The following is a 17,117-nucleotide window of genomic DNA, read 5'->3' as shown; positions in this document are numbered from 1 at the left end:
ACATTACATCTGCCCCAGAAGAGGCCTACATTTTTGACAGACCTCTGTCTAAAGCTCATTGCCTAACACGTTTGCTGTTTTCCTCCAAGAAATGCACCCCACACTATGGGGGCAAATCATGCCTGCTGCTGCTAGGAAAAGCTTTAAAAGGCTCCTCCAGTGTCCAGGGGGGACAGGCTGCTGAATTGACCTCAACCATTGCCTCATAACCAGACTGCTGGGCCTGTTTCTTAGAGGGAAATAGCAAACACTTTATGCAACGGGCTTCAGACATGGGTTGAGATCTACTCAGCAATCTGTCCCCACTGCACATTGGGAGAGCTTATAAAACTTTTGAAAAGCTTTAGAACTCAAGCCTACCCCCGCAACCCACCACCACCTCCTTTTTTCTGTTGAGATTAAACTGGAGACTCAAAAGTATCTTGCAAGGACTTGAGACTTGAAATAAGACTTGGAGCAAAATTCTTGAATATATCACTACCCTAGCAGCTTGCAGGCCTTGGTCTCCTGCTTAACAAAAAAACAAAAACATAGTTCCCCACCCCACATTCTGTTCCAAGACTCACTTTGATTTTGTTCTTTTTCATTCTTCTCTTTGCCTGCCCCCCAAAACTCAGCTCTTCTTCTGCTCCATAAACCCAACTCTTCTGATCTGACCTGCACTTGAGAAAGTGCTTTTCTCCACTAGCACTCAAATATCTAGCAGAAGCAGTTGACTTTAGCTCTAATAGTCTTCACATATCATCCCTTGGCCACATCTATGCCAATGGCCTAATTTTCTCTGGAGGGAAGCTGCAGCTGCCAAACCACATGGCTTCCCTCCACAGGAGAAAGAACCTGGAAAAACAGGGTTCTTTTTGCACCAAAGATGGCACGTAATGAGTGTGCCAGCTGTCAACCTTGTCTTTCAGAGAGCTATTGGGTTGTAATCCCTATCATAGGCTGGCTTTCTGGCTAACAGAATTTCAGCTTTATTTAGTCAAGGCCTCAATTCATTCATGCACATCCATTTAACTCCATTTCTTCCCATCTTTGGCTATCAAGCGATGTAAACTTTTAAAGCAAGCCAAATACTCAATAACATTTCACAATAAGGTACCACTGATAATACGCAGAGGGTGTAAAAGCTGCCAATTTCCATGATTTGAAATAAGGAACAGGCATTCCTTTATAAGGAAATGTCAAAGGTAACAGATAGGATTTCTCTCTGTGTGTAGAGGATCAGCACTGTTCAAGCAAAGAAAAAAAATCTGAAATACCTTTCTTATCTAATGTTTTGTTCTTGTTGTGTTCCTTCAAGTCACTTGAGATTTATGCTGACCCTAAAGAGAACTTATTATGGGGTTTTCCCTGCTGTTCCAAGGGGGTTTGCCACTGCCATCCTTTATGACAGAGAGAATGCCACTTGCCCAAGGATCACCCAGTGGGTTTCCATGACTAAGTAAGAATTTACACCCTGATTTTAACACGTCAGTTCTTCAAAGAACAATTATGACCAAACATGGGAAGGAATGTTGATTTATTATTTATTTATTTCATTTGTATGCTGCCTTTCTCCCAGAAGGAACCCAAGGTGGCTCACTGATAAAACATTTTTAAAAATTACAATGAAATTTAAAACAGTCAAAAATATCCTTTAAAAGTATAAAATTACATTAAAATATACAAAAGTTAACAGACATGACTAAAACACAAACATAACAGAGAGAGCTTAAAAAGAGGCAAAGGTTGTCTAGGGACCAGTGGCCCAACAGTATTTAGAAAATAATGGTGTGGGACAGACTGCCCCAAAAGGGTGGTCTGCCAGCAACCTAATTCCCTCCAGAGGGAATCCGCAGCCGCCAAACCGCGCAGAGTCCCTCTGGAGGAAAAAGAACCCAGAAAAAATGGGTTCTTTTTGTGCCGCAGGGCGGACCTCACGAGTGCGCCAATGGCACACTCTTGACATAAATGACGTGCGATGCGGTGTGGATGTTGCACGGCACTTACATCACAATGGCGGCACCCGTGTACATGGGACGCTGCCATTGTTACGCCGCCCGCCCGCACATATTGATTTTATTGACTATTTTACTGGGAATTGTTGTTTTAATGCTATTTTAGGGTAGGAAGGAGATAGAGAATTAGGAATTGATATGTCTTGTTATGTTTTTACTTGTCGCTTGTTGTATTTTCATTGTTCTTGGGTTTGTGTTACCCGCCTCGATCCAATACAGGGAGAGGCGGGATACAAATTATTATTATTATTATTATTATTATTATTATTATTAATGTTGATTTACCAACTCCCTACTGATTAAATGGTTCTATTCTAATTGAGACAACTAACAGGAGTCCCATTTGTAAGGCTGCACATATTGCTAGTTGTATGTGAAGAGATGGCAAGAGAAGCCGGTGTCCTGATGATCACAGCAAATTGACATTTGATAGTTAATCTGGAGTTACCAGTCACCTAGCTGGAAGCATCATAGTAGTTGGTGTTTCTTTCTTTCTTGGGTTAGTAAAATCCATTTTCAAATATGTTTATTTTCTTTTTCTTTTTTTATTGTTGGTAGACTCTAAGCCTATTGCTCCTCCTAGGAGATAAGGCTTATATTCCTTCCAAATGCAAGAGAGATAAGGCCCTTCTCTTATCTTCAGTAGAAGAGAAATGACCAAGTCTTGGTAATAGGTCAAATTCCATTGTCAATAGGATTAGTGGAATCAGCTGACAGAAGACACCTTTCTGATGCTTGAAGAAAATTGTGCTGGTGTGGATTCCAAAATACATTAGGAAAACCAAAATCATAAACCCTTATTCAAGAATAGCTCCAGTTGTAATGAGAACTGACATTTTTCACCGTGTATCTACATGTTCACTGTACCACTAACAAGGGCCATCTTCCCTTTCTATTAGCAAAAGTTTTGTGAGATTTGGCTTCTTAGAAGTCTAGAACTGCTCAAGTAAAACCAACCTATCATAGTAAATCAATGTGATTATATATAAAGGGCCCTATGAAACTATCAAAAAACTATGTATGCTCAGCTAGTGTTAATCAGCCTTACAGCTTCGCCAATGTGCTTTCTAGACCAGCCAATTAAGATAAAACCATGTCCAAATTTCTCATCCAGATCTACCCTTCTTAACACACTGCCATCCATCATGCCATCCATCTACACACACTAAACCCAGATATTAAAAGAACATAAAAGATCACATAGTGCTCGTACAGACAGGCCAAAATAAAGCTGCTTTGGGTCACTTTGGAGGTATGCTGTTTAAACGCTGCATGCCTCCTAAGAGGCTGGAAGCCAAGCCAAAGCCATGCTCCAGTCCTAAGAACTGGAGCACAATTTTGGCTCAGCTTCTCGCCTCTTAAGATGAGTGTGTCATTTAAACAGCATACCACCAAAGTGACCTGAAGCAGCTTTATTTTGGTCTGTCTATATGGGCCCATAGTCTTCATATACAATTTGTGTTAAAAAGTAAGGGAAGTGTTACAATTAGCAGCTGTACTATTTCCTGACATATAGAAAATATTTTAATAAGCAAGCAACTCTAGCAAATAAATAGTTTGCACAGAAAGATGGGGAAAACAACCACATCACCAGGTATTTCACTTTGATAAAGGAGATTATCAGGTGTGGGGGGGAAGCCAGGAGTAAAAGGCATCCTCCCAGCAAAATTGCATGATCTCACTGAAGATTTTCAAACACATTGTGCTTATCTAGGACCTAATCCATGAAGATCCAGGAATGCTCCAGCAACAAGCCATTCACAGGGAAGTCCCAGGAATGGTTTGTTGCTGGAGAATTCCTGGATCTTCGTGGGTTAAGTCCTGAATAGGCGCGATGTCATCTGAAAATCTTCAGCACAGTTGTGCAGCTTTGCCAGGAGTATGCTTTTTTCTTCCCCGATTTTCCCCTGTCTGATCATCTCCCAAGTCTCTTCCTGGCCTTAGATATAGTCACTTGTGATAATGTTGTTGGCTGTTACATCAGATCCTCTGCTGTTCCTGGAAATGTTTTAAAACCCTGCTATATAAGTCTCCTAATAGCTCTTGCAGCATTTTTCTGAGTGGAAATCCATTTATAAATAGACAATCATAATAATGGCAATTAGTGATTAAAACACAGATTAATTTAAAACAACTTGCATTCTGCTTTAACAGGTTTTATGACCAATTCACCAGATAGTGGCTTATCTTGGAAACAAGGACTTTGCTCAAATAAAAAAGCAGGAGATTGGAGGCATTCCATATGCATTTTTTAAAGAAGGGATTCTGCCCTGAGGCTATGCATCCCTTTTGACGCTTTAAGAATAATGTGTCCTTCCCACATCTTGCTCAAGGTCTATACTATTTTATTTCCTTTAAGTCAGTGTATGTGTGTCTAAGCACTTGGAAGGCTATAATGAAAGATCCCCTTGGTTTGTTTGCTGTAGCATACGAAACAATATAATCTTGCCCTTGACGAAATGTTGAATAAATGGATATTTGATTCCTAGCCATGAATAGTTTATATAAGCCATATTTCTACCAAGAAAAGTTTGAAGAAATGGAGGAAAATGTTTAGGAAATCTATTTCAGCATGACCCTCTTGCACCTAAATTTCCCAGCAAAGCATTTTCTTGCAATGGATTTCCATTCCCTGGATATGGTTGGAGAGAAGGAGGAAAGGAGGGGGTCTGAAGGTAAATCTAAAACTCTGAAGTGGAACACTGCACATTCATATTGAAAACATTTGGGAAACGCCTGATACGTATCATTAGGCAATGTCTTCTAAGCAGATATGAATGAAGGATCTCTCAGAACTTTAAAATAATGTGTTACAAGTGACAAAGGTACTTGTAAACCACTACTTTTAGAGGTAAGGCCGGGCAATATTTTTATTTTGAAAAATAATGTTACACATATGAATGCCTTTTGCTGTGATTGAGTAACATGTTACTTTTAGTTTCAAAATATTATTTTGGAGGTCAATGGGGGAGTCTTGGCTATGTTTAAAAACAGTTAAAAAGAAGTGCATTGGCAAAGCAATGGATTACTTTTTTAAAAAGTATTTGTTGTTAATTGCCTTCAAGTCAACTTTGATCCATGGCAACACTATATATGAGAGACCATACATCCTATCCTGAATTGACTTGCACAGCCGCTGCAGACTCATGGCCGTGGCTTCTCTGATATAACCTATCCATATGGAATGATATATATTAATTATATATCTTGTTTAGTTCCTTCATAGCTGCCCTTCCAAGTCCTAGTCTTTTTTTGATTTCTTGACTGCAGTCTCTGCTCTGACTGATGACTGAGCCCAAGTATGGAAAACATTGAACCACAGTGGGACCGCAGTATCTGTTGGGGATCCATTCTGGGCCCACCCGCAGATACCAAAATCCATGAGGCCTCAAATCCCATTGTCTCTAATGACAGTGTGTGCACACGACTGCGCTGCCATTAGGGACAGTAGGACTTGACTTAAGCCCCCGATGTCCCCAATGACAGTGTGTGCATGCAGCTGCGCCACCGTTATGGACAATGGGACTTCAGGTGAAGTCCCATTGTCCATAGTGTGCCACCAGGAACAATGAGAGCTGTCCCTAATGGCAGTGCAGCTACATGCGCATGCCACCACTGGGGACAACAGGGGCTGTCACTAATGGTGGCATGGCCATGTGCACACATTGTCATTGAGGACAATGTGGGCTTGTGGTCTGCAGATGCTTAGATCTGTCGATGGCAAGTCTTTTGATCTTTTCATCATCTTCTTTAAAATTATATGGCCAGTTGTAAACCTGCCTTGACCTTCTTCAATACTTTTTCCATATCTCTGATATTTTCTGCTAGTATTATGGTGTAATCTGCATATGTTCGATCGTTGATGTTCCTTCCTCCAATTTTCACACCTTTCTCTGCTGAGTCCAATCCTGCTTTTCATATGATGTTCTTGGCATGCAAGTTAAATAGATAGATAGAATGCAGCCTTGTCTGACTCCCTTTCCAATTGGAAACCATTCCATTTCTCCTCATTCTGTCCTAACACTAGCCTCTTGTCCTAAGTACAGGTTATGCATCAGGACTACAAAATGTTGTGGCACAACCTTTTCTTTAAGAGGGATCTATAGTTTCTTATGATCTATACTGTCAAATCCTTTGTTATAGTCTATAGAGCACAAGGCGATCTTCTTATGGATCTCTTAAGTATTTTCCATTATCCAGCATGTCCAGGTAATAAGTTGTGACTGGATGAGAATCTAGTGAGCAGGCAGGTGTAGACCATGGTAATGAGCTAAGTAGACCAGGTGATTGTATTAACTAATTAGAAAGGTATAATTGCTTGGTGGATCTACTGGGTCTTGGGAGCATTCATTGAATCCTGCTCTCCTCATGGTAATGTATGCATGCTGCTGCTTCTGGATTTTGTACTGTGCTATTCATATTGTTCTGTTTGCTTCAGCTTTTTGAGACTTCTGGTAAGTAAAGTTATGTTAAATTTCCTCAAACCTCTGCTGTCATTTTTTCTTTAATACTCACACCCCAACACAGCAAGTGTTTACTATATGATCCCTAGTGCCTCATTGTTTTGTGAACCCTAGTTGGACATCAGGCCATTCTCGCTCCATCTGTGGTAAGAGTCTGTTGTAGTATTTTAAGTATCACTTTGCTTCCATGTGAAATCAATGCAATGGCTCTGTGATTATTGCAGTTCCTGGTGTCTTCTTTCTTGGGGACTAGAATATGCATACAACCTTTCTAGTCTGTGGGCCTTTTTTTTCAAATTTGTCCCCATATCTTAGTTAAAACTAGAGTACATTCTGTCTCTATCGTTTGGGGCAATTCTACTGGTATTGTATCAATTCCTGTGAATTATTTCTCTCAAGTATTCTGAGTGCAGATTTCACTTTACTTTTTAAAAAAAATTGAGGTTCATCTTCCTATGGTTCTACTTTAAATGAATCTCTCATCAATTCATCCCTTTTATTTCATTCTTCTGTGTATTGTTTCCACTGTCTTTTTATTCCTTCCTAGGTCCAAAACACACTGCAGAAATAATCCAGTTTAAGACTAGTTTAACTGCCCTGGCTCAATGCTAGGGGATTCTAGGAATCGTAGTTTTATGAGACATTTAGTCTGCTGTGTCAGTGAGCTCTGGTGCCACAATAAACTACAATTCCCAGGATTCCCTAGCACTGAGTCAAGGCAATTAAAGCAGTCTCAAACTGAATTATTTCTGTTGTGTGTTTTGGACTCTAGTTATGTAATATGTTTCCCTGCTGGTTACATAACATCCCTGTTCTCACCTTAAATTTTCCCTTGATTTCTCAGATCTTCCTGAAGAGATAACTTGTTCTTCTTTTTTGTTGCAAGCTTCTATTTCATTGCATTGATTGTTATAGTAGTTCTTCTTATCCTTGTGCACAAGTCATTGTAAAATTGCATTCAGCATTCTGATCCTATTTCAGTCACCACTCTTTTTGCTTCTTTTCTGTTCTTGACTACTTGTAGGGTTTTGTCTGTCATTCGTTGAGGCATTTTTCTCTTTCTGGCTACATACAGTGTCTTTCTGCTATCCTCTCTAACTATAGGGCTGTGCAGTCCACCTCTATCAGCAGCAGATCGGGGCTGTGGCAACTGCATGCTATGGCCCCGATCTCTCTTTTCCATGGCACAAAAAGGAGCTGCAAAAAGCAGCACCTTTTTGTGCCCTGGAAAGCATGCCATAGCTGCCAGCATGTGGCTTTTCTGTGATCCTTTGGCGTTGCATCATGTAGACACAGTGCCAGAGGAGCACCATTTGGTGTGGCATGTGGCATCATGCCAGCCTGGGGGCAGAGTTGCAGGTATGCATTGCGTAGATGCCATGCCCTAAATCTGCCCTCAGACCAGCCAAAGATGCCGGTCTGTACAGCCCCTATGTCCCTGGCTTCAGTCCAGAGTTTTTCTGGCTTAATATTGCAAATTTGGTGTTTTTTTGGTGTTTTTTTTTTTCTTCTTCTTTATCTTTACTTTGACTTTTGCTATTACTAGTTCATGGTCTGTGACACAGTCTGCTCCTGGCCTTGTTTTTGTGGAAAGAATGGAGTTTCTCCATCTTCTTCTTCCAATTATTGAATCTATTTGATTTCCAAATTGGCCATCATGTGATGGTCATGTACAGAGTCGCTTCTTGGGTTGCTTGAAGAATGTATTTGCAGTGAAGAAATGTTTGGTCTCATAGAACTCAATCAGTTTATTTCCTGCTTTGTTTCTTGAGCCCATGCCAAATTTTCCTACAATCTTTGATTCTGCTCCATTTCCTATTTTTGCATGGAAATCACTTATGATTAGCAAGGAGTCCTTTTTTGTCTATGATCAATTTCTTCTTTGACTCCCGCATAGAATCCCTCAATTTCCTCATCTTTTCTTGTTTATGATTTCTTATTTCTGTTTTCTGTCTTTTTTTCTTTCTTTTTTAATTCTGTACTGTTTTTGTTTTTAACTAATAATGACTTTTTTAAAAAGTATTGCTTATATTTAATTGTTAGCTATCACTGTAAAATGTCCAAGCTCTGGAATCTCTTAAAGGAGTTATGACCCTATAACATAGCTTTCTCAATACCCAATCCGGGCTGTCAAAAAGCAAGAAAATATAATAATAATAATAATAATAATAATAATAATAATATATCCCACCCCTTTGAGGTCAATCAGGGCGGCTAACAGCAATAAAATACAATACATTATACATCAAAATTCCCTTCCCCCTTAAAAAGTTATTAAATCACTTTTAATTAAAACCAACAAATTAAACAACATTAACACATACACATGACGAGACAAAAACAAGCCAAAACAAAACAAGTAAAACAAAACAAAACAATAAACTACGGTGGCATTTCCAGGGAGGATAAGAAGAGAGTTCCTGAGGCTGGGGTTATCTATCCCGGAAAGGCCTGCCGGAAGAGATCCATCTTGACAGCCTTTTTAAAGCTGTCTAAAGATGTCAATTGACGGATCTCATCCGGCAGGTCGTTCCATAATCTGGGGGCAACAACAGAAAAAACCCCTGGGAGGTAGCCGAAAGCCTAGATCTTTGAGACTGCAGCAAATTCCTCCCAGAGGACCGGAGTGTGCAGGGAGGATTATATGGGAGGAGGCGGTCCCTGAGATAGTTTGGACCAAAGCCATTTAGGGCTTTAAAGGTGATAACCAACACCTTGTACTGGGCCCGGAAACTAATAGGCAGCCAGTGGAGGGACTTTAATACCAGAGTAATATGGTCCCTCCTAGATGTTCCTGACACTTCCCTGCTACTTTACTTCACATGAATGTAGAGTCTACACTACAGCATCTTTTGTTTCCAAGGTGATACTGTTCTGGTGTATTTCTCACATGTAATAGATTACAGCACAATATCTTTTGTGTTCATAATGCAATCATAGTACCACTCACCCAAACACAGAGTCACAGTTATAGGGAGAGTAGGAAGTGACTGAAAAAAGAGCCTGTGTGCTTTGCCACTTGTATTTATACCATGAAGATAAGGTACAGTATAGCATTGTAGACATAGGAAGCCATGCTTCTATACTTAGGTTATCTTCTCTCTCTCTCTCTCACTTACAGGTGTGTATGTGGACACCTATACAGCTGAACTGGAATGCAGGTTTTAAAATAAAGGGGCCATGTATTTATATTCACAAATCTACAGTTGTGGAGATACATACTAAAAATTAGTTTCTACTAAATAATTACATAGAGAGTCAGCGTGGTTTATTGGCTTGAGTGTTGGACTAGGACTCTGAGAGACCAGGGTTTGATTCCCAGTCATGGAAACCCATTGGGTGACCTTGGGGGAGTCACACACTCTCAGCCCCAAAAAACTCTGTGATAGGTTTGCCTTAGAGTTGCCATAAATCAGAAATTATTTGAAGGCACAAAACAACAACAACAACAAATAATTACAGCAGACCAACCAACCACATAAAGAAGAGAAAATGGAGAGCAATCATGATTCACCACGTAAAAGCCATTCCCACCAGTAAGAGTTAAAAGACCTTTAGCCTGCATACACAAAACTCAGTTGCACACAAAAACCATAAACGGAACACACTTCTGGCTTAGAGGGTAAAAATACTGACAGAAAAACACCATAAGAACAAGGGACTTGGAAATCTGTTGTCTGCTGTGCCAGTGAGACATATGGTGTAATACCCATTTAGATTGTCCCTGGAAGAGGTAATTCATCTACCCTGTTGTTTGTAAATGCAAAACCATGAAGGACAGTGTTTAATTACTTAAGCTGGTGTATTAGGAATGTAAGCAAACTCTGATAATGTCATTTACTGGAGGTTTATTCAGTGTGAAAGCTCATGCACATTTTTATTATATGGTAGGCATTCAGTAAGCCTACTGCAGATCTCACTCAGATACTACTCCCTTTGAGCCTAGAGTTCAGTGAGCATCACTCTTGCTCCTGCTGTTGTAATATTTGCTTCTCCCCAAAGCTGTGGGGGACAACAAATGATTGTCCTCTGTATGGAAAGGCTTAAGAAACAACCACTATAGGACACATTTTTGTGTGCAGTGATGTTGTTCTACACACAGTACTGGGGACCATGCCATTTTGTGGACTGAATATATTGTATCGCTACTTACACAGTAGGGGCACCACATACATTTTCGATTTGACAGATTCACTGTGGAGCATATTGTGCAAAACTGCAAATGGTGCTGCTGAGCCAGGTTCCACAAAAAAGGGTTCTACAATAAATGCAAAAATATATTATAATAATAATTGAGATTAATTATATACATTCATCTTGGGAATGCCACAAATTAGAATCTGGTGACTGGTGATTAATCATTCTTGTCTTGGTCATGTCACCTGTCCTGTTCTGTTGTCCACTCAGTGTGTGTGCAGTAGAGCCTGGTACAGTGTTGGCAGATGTAGGGGGGCTCCAAATTTGGAGGTTTTTAAAGGCCTTGGTGAGAGTTAGGGACGCCAAAAAAAAAATTGTTTAGCACATCTAAAGGTCTTATTTTGGCCATCCTCATGCTAGAATCTTGGGTCCAACACACCCTGAGATGGGGTGCATTAAAGCATGTTTTGTTATGTGCCTTCCAGTTAACTCCAACTTGTGGTGACCATATCATAGGGCTTTCTTGGTAAGATTTATTCAGACGAGGAGTGCTCCGATTCTATAGTTTGGAAGCTATTCCCACCAGTATGAGTTCAAAGACCTCTAGACTGCATACATAAAACTCAGTAACACACAAAAATCATAAACAGATCACTGTCCTAGGAGGAAAGTACTGATAGAAAAATAGCATAAGAACAAAGTATGAGGATGTCTGTTGTGTCTTCTCCTAAGACGGAGACAGAGTGACTTGCCCAAGATCACCCAGTGGGTTTCCATGACTGAGCAGGGATTTGAACCCTGGTCTCCCGGAGTCCTTATCCAACACTGAAACCATTACACCACAATGGCTCATCCCCAAGATGGCATCTTCCAGACTAAGGGCCCTATGGAGTCTTGTACAGAGAAAACCATAATCCAATACAGTGACTTAACAATCTTAAAAAGTGTTTGGCAACTGCATGTGCTATACATCTTACTATGTATGCATTGCTGGATTAAGGCATATTAAACTGTAAACTCTGTCACATGAAAGAAGCCCCATAGCATTACTAAAAATTAAAAAGATGAATTGCAGCATCTCTCTCTCTCTCTCTCTTTCTCTGCATGAGAGCCCCTCATAATCTGTGGCCCTAAACTGTAGTTTTACTGAGCTTGTCCTTAAATCTAGCACCAATTGGAGAGCATCAGGTTGCAAAGAAGGCCAACTTACTGTACAGTTACAGTAGAACAGTTTAATTATTGTCACATCCCAAATTTCATTCCTCATGCTCCGAAGGAGGCACAAATTGCCACATTTTATTTGTTCTCCCTTGTTGCCCCAGATAAAGTTGATAACAAGCTGCTGCAGCCGTGGTTTATTGTGCATACATCCAACCTGTTGGTTTAACTTACACATAAATACACAGTAGGCAGAGATGTGCCTCGGGCAATAGGCAATTGTTTAAATGGGACAGCACATTCCTTCTGCATACATTCCATTACAGCTCTGTTTACCAGAGAAGGAGGTGAATTTTGATCGGACAGTAAAACATCCTCAGGGGAGGGGAGGGAATATAACAATTCTACTAACTCAGCTAAAATGGTTGCTCCAATTTTTAACCTGAGAAATTTATATTTGTCCTTTCACTGAGGAGTTTTAACACCGTAGGTGAAGCAACCTTGTGTGTGAGGGGATATGCATGTGACTATCATATGCTCCTTCAGAAGATTAAGATTTTTTGAATAAATGGACTTACACTGCCCTCCACTGTCAGGAGGATATAAAAGAATCTGCTGAAAGGATAAATGGTCTAGCTAGATGATTGTTTGGAAAGAATTAGATGCACCTAAATGCACCAGACTCCACCTGATCTTGAAAACATAACAGGGTCAACCTGGTTAGTACTTGGATGGAAGGCCACCAACAAATATCAGGTAGTTGATTCTATGACTCTCTTAACTCCTTCATCCTTACAACAAATGAGTGAGGTAGGTCAGGTTCAAGTAGATTGGTCCTAGGCCACTTAGGCCCAGTACACACCACCAGGAAGCAACATCCTGGTGGCGATAGTAGGGCTTGGGAGCACACACCAACCACATGCTCCCGAGCCCTACTGCATGCAGACAGTGCCATAATTGCATGGCACTGCCCATATGGGGAGCATGTCTATGATGTGTGGGCGTCTGAGAGCTCACACATCTTCTGGAGGAAGGGCCATCATAGGGCTGCGTTGCAGACCTTATGACGGTGCAAAAAAGGAGCCACTCTAGGCAACTCCTTTTTTACTGCGTGGCAGTGCCGCGCCATTTGATTGCTGCGGTAACTCTGCGCAGCATACAGGGGCGGCATTTCTCCACCCATCTGTTTTGGGCCTTAGTCACTTTCATGGCTTTGTGGAGTATAGAACTCGATACCCGCTCTTTAATTACTGTCTCACACTGACCCTCGACACTGCTTCAAATGCTGCTGATTATATGACTGTGAGAGATGGAGAGAAATAATAATGCCTTTCTAGTCTGCCCAGGTCAGACCTCACCTGAAATCCTGTGTCCAGTTCTGGGCATCACAATTCAAGAAAGATGTGGAGCATGTCCAGAGGAGTGCAACCAACACAGTGGAAAGTCTGGAAACCACTAAATCCTGTGAGGAGTGGCTTAGGTAGGTTTAGCCTGGAGAAGAAAAAGTTAAGAGGTGACATGATCGCTGTCTTTCTTTAAATATCTGAAGGGATGTCATGCAGAAGATGGAGAAAGCTTGCTTATGCTGCTCTAGATACTTGGACATGGAGCAATGTATTCAAATTACAGGAAAAGAGATTCCACCTAAACATTAGAAACCTTTTCCTCTGTCATTCCCAAATTATGGAATAGCCTCCTGGAGGAGATTCAATGTATCATTAGCCTTGATTGCTTTAAAAAGGCAATCAAGACATATCTCTTCCGGCAGGCCTTCCCAGATTAATAATTTAGCAACCTTGTATTTAAACATTCGACAACTGTCCTAACTGCCTCTGCCTTGTATTTTTAATAATTGTTTTAATAACTGCTAATAATTTAACTGTATTTTATTGTGGATGGAAAGGTTAGGGAGGGTTTGGGATACAATAGTAAAAGTGACTATTGCATTTTATGGATGTTTTTACTGTTAGCTGCTTCAGTCTTCTGGAGAAGCAGGATGATGATTATTATTATTATTATTATTATTATTATTATTGAAAGAACTCTTCTACTGTAAGGCCTGTTTAACAAAGGAATGGACTGCCTCAGAGGACTGTGGCTCTCTATCTGTGTAGATTTTAAAGCAGAGGTTGGATGGATATCTTTCTGGAGTGCTGTGGTTGTGTATTCCGGCATGGCAGGAGGATGGACTACATGTGGTACCTTCCAACTTCTAAGATTGTATGAAAGCTGGACAATGAAGAAAGTGGGCTGCAAGAAAATTAACTCATTTGAAGCATGGTGCTGGAGGAGAGTTCTGTGGGTATCATGGCCTGTCAAGGGATGTATGAATAGGTCTAAAATCAAATCAGCCCTAGACTCTTCCTAGAAGCCAAAATATCTCAACTGAGATGACATGACCCACTGGTAAAGCTGAATGCAGCAGGAAAAGAAGAAAATTGCATTATGATTGGATTGCCTCCATCAAAAAATCCTCCAGTGGCCTGACTTTGTAAGACCTGAGCTGGGCTTTTAGGAACAGGGTCTCGTGGAGGTTTTTAATTTATAGTCAAAGCATAAATCAAATCCAACTGCATGGCAAAAAACAACAAATGTTTTCTTCCCCCACTTGTCTCTCCCACTGTCATGTTTTCTCTCCCCTATCTCTGAAGGTAAGCCCCTTGACTAAAGAGACATGTCTATTCTTGCAAATAAAGTTCTGCATGGCACTAGGCCAGTGTGGTGTAGTGGTTTGAGCATCGGACTACAACTCCAGAGACCAGCGTTTGATTCCCTGCTTGGCCACAGAAACCCACTGGGTCACCTTGGGTGAGTGACACACTCTCAGCCACCCTGAGTTTGCAATGCCTTGTACAGGCCTGAGTTTGCAAGGCCTGTGGACAACAACATGACTTGGGGGTCTCTCATTCATGGGGTCACCATCAGTTGAATCATAGAGAGTTGGAAGAGACCTCAAGGATCATTCAGCCCAACTCTTATTTGCCATGCACGAAGACACCATCAAAGCACTGTTGACAGATCCAGCCTCTGTTTAAAAACCTCCAAAGAAGGGGACTCCGCGCTCTCCAAGGCACCGACTTGCACTGTCCAATACCTCTTACTGCCAGGAAGTCCTTCATAAGGTGAAATCTCTTTTGCTCTATGTCCTTGTCTCTGCAGCAGCAGAAAACAAGCTTCCTCCATCCTCAGTAGGACACTCATTCAAATATTTAAAAAGGACTATAATATCATGGTGCTGGAGGATTATAATACTATAATCCTCCAGCACCATGCTTCAAATGAGTTAATTTTCTTGCAGTCCACTTTCTTAACCTTCTGTTCTCCAGGCTAAAGAAACACAGCGCCCTAAGCCACTCCTCATAGGGCTTGGTCATTTCCAGACTTTTCGTCATTTTGGTCACCCTCATCTGGTTGAAGTCAACTTGATGGCAATTAACAACAACAGGGACAATTGAACACGAGGATTCCATGTACTCCATCCTGAGGCCTAAATTGCAAATCCCTATGCGTTGGCATGGTGTAGTAGTGTTTGAGCATTGGACTATGGCTCCGGAGGCCAGGGTTCAATTCCCCACTTGGCCACAAAACCCACTGGGTAACCTTGGACAAGTCAAACACTCTCAACTTCAGGGGAAGGCAATGGCAAACCTCGTCTCAACAAATCTTGCCAAGAAAACCCCTTTATAGGTTCGTCTTAGGGTTGCCATAAATTGGAAATGACCTGAAGGTGCACAGCAACAATGACAAAGGCAGTATGCACACAATAAAGTAATGCAAAGTGATGGTTCCGTATTATTGATCCTCTTATTCTTTGGATGATGGCTTCCCCAACCTCCCTTTCTCCCAAGTCACTTAAACACTATATTGTATTGACTGGAGGTCCATTCCTTTCTATGAAAAACTTCCCCCTTTGGCCCCAAGGGAATTTTAAATAATCACATGTGCCCAGAAACCTTTGAGAATGGATGTGGGTTTTGGACCAGGCAATCTTTAACTTGCTGATGGGTGCACTGCTCTGGTTAACCTTTCAGTGATTAACAGGACCACCGTTTTAGCTGAACTTTGGCCTCTGGTTTAGAGCCAGACAAAGAGGAGGAGGAGGAGGAGGAGGAAGTCATTGGTATTGATGATGCAATGCCTGGGTTTAAAGTATTGGTTCACAAAACCTAGTCCCACTAACGTAAAGGATGCCAGTATTATCTGTTTTCTCACAATATGCTTCCTAACAGGGACAAGCAACAACCAGAACTGGGATGTTTCCCTAGGCTTCTCCGAGGGGGTGCTAAAAAGTTATCGGCCCAACCAAGAAGGGAATGACCTAAAGTCATGACAATTACATGCTATTCCACATATTCACCACAAAGATCAATGGACATGGCACATCATTTCTCAGGTTTAACCCTTCCAAAAAATACAGTTGCCCCTCCATATCCATAGATGCTTCATCCACAGATTCAACTAACCATGAATGTGTGTGTGTGTGTGTGTGTAGGTGGGATACAGACCGCCAAAATGTAGCATGGTGGTGGCGATTCTAGGGAGCGGGCACCAATCACACACTCCCTAACCCTAGGACGTACTCTGTACATCAAAATGGTGGCACCCTGTCTACATGGGCACCGCCATTTTGACATGACGGATGCGCTACGTCCAAACAGCGCGGCATGGGTGTCACATCCTGCTGCCCTTTCAGCAGCACCGGAAGGAGCTCCAAAATGGATCTCCTTTCACCGCGCGTATTGCTGGCGCGGCCTTTAAATGGCCACGCCAGCAATATGGAAGAGAAAGGGGCCAAGTGGCCCTTTTCTCTCTTTCCCCGCCGCTGTCGAGGTGTCCTTGGGGCATGAAGCCCCAAGGACGCCCCTTTCCAGGCCGCAGGGAAGTAGCGTTTTGCCGCTTCCCCGAGCCCTGGAGAAGCGGCAGATCAGGGCCTCCAGGGCTGCCACTGTGGCCACTCAGGCCCCAATCCGTTGGGGAAAGGGGCGGATGCAGGCCGCCCCAAATGGGCAGTCTGTATCCCACCATATATACCCAAAAGCAAACCTCAGTTTTGCCATTTTATATAAGGCAAAATGTTATATAAGTCAAAATATATTAGATGCTTCATCCACATATTCAACTATCCATGCCTTGAATGTATGTATGTATGTATGTATGTATGTATATATATCCAAAAGTAAACCTCAGTTTTGCCATTTTATATAAGACAAATTTTATATAAGGGAAACCATTTTACTGCCCAGCTGTATTTAGTAGGACTTGAGTGTCCATAGATTTTGGTATCCATGGGGGTGCCTGGAACCAAACTCCAGCAGATACCAATGACCCACTGCATTATTATTATTATTATTATTATTACCCC

At 41.5% G+C, this 17,117-nt stretch overlaps 1 protein-coding gene across 1 annotated transcript in view; it reads right to left on the bottom strand.

The window, feature by feature from the left end:
• Positions 1–644, bottom strand: part of LOC149305337 (carbamoyl-phosphate synthase [ammonia], mitochondrial-like) — a 184,732-nt gene extending 184,088 nt beyond the window's left edge. The window contains exon 1 of the mRNA XM_089477636.1: positions 567–644. Within this exon, the coding sequence (XP_089333762.1) occupies positions 567–587 (21 nt within the window). The 5' untranslated portion in view covers positions 588–644. The remainder of the gene's footprint in view (positions 1–566) is intronic.
• Positions 645–17,117: the final 16,473 nt, after the last annotated feature.

This window comes from Sceloporus occidentalis, unplaced genomic scaffold (assembly GCF_023333645.1).
Source record: "Sceloporus occidentalis isolate IW3139 unplaced genomic scaffold, rSceOcc1.0.p SCAF_12, whole genome shotgun sequence".
Lineage (NCBI taxonomy): Eukaryota > Metazoa > Chordata > Lepidosauria > Squamata > Phrynosomatidae > Sceloporus > Sceloporus occidentalis.
This window is presented reverse-complemented; position numbering and strand designations above follow the sequence as displayed.